Genomic DNA, 310 nt, shown 5'->3' on the forward strand with positions numbered 1-310 from the left:
TTATTGTAATATAACATTTGTAGATAAATTTAAATCTTTATGTACTAACCATACACGAATTTTATTTACTATTGTTTCTATCAAATCTATATTTTGCTCTTGAAGTTTCATAATTTGTGGTACTTCCATTCCAAGCTTATCTAAAAGTGCTTTTATCTGAAAATAAATATTGTAATTATACTACTTTAGCATAGAAAACATTTTTTTATATATATGATTTTATACTAGCCACAAAAAAAATATATTTACTATAAAATATATAAAAAAAAACATATTTAAAAAATATATATGCTATATTATTTTTAACTAA

The 310-nt window shown here is 18.4% G+C and overlaps 1 protein-coding gene across 1 annotated transcript in view; it reads right to left on the minus strand.

Annotated features, from left to right (window-relative positions):
• LOC108753415 overlaps positions 1-310 on the minus strand; it is a 48,316-nt gene that overhangs the window by 22,574 nt on the left and 25,432 nt on the right. Inside the window, 1 exon segment of the mRNA XM_018494956.1 lies at positions 70-156. Within this exon segment, the coding sequence (XP_018350458.1) occupies positions 70-156 (87 nt within the window).

Source organism: Trachymyrmex septentrionalis, unplaced genomic scaffold (assembly GCF_001594115.1).
Source record: "Trachymyrmex septentrionalis isolate Tsep2-gDNA-1 unplaced genomic scaffold, Tsep1.0 scaffold7, whole genome shotgun sequence".
NCBI classification, from domain to species: domain Eukaryota; kingdom Metazoa; phylum Arthropoda; class Insecta; order Hymenoptera; family Formicidae; genus Trachymyrmex; species Trachymyrmex septentrionalis.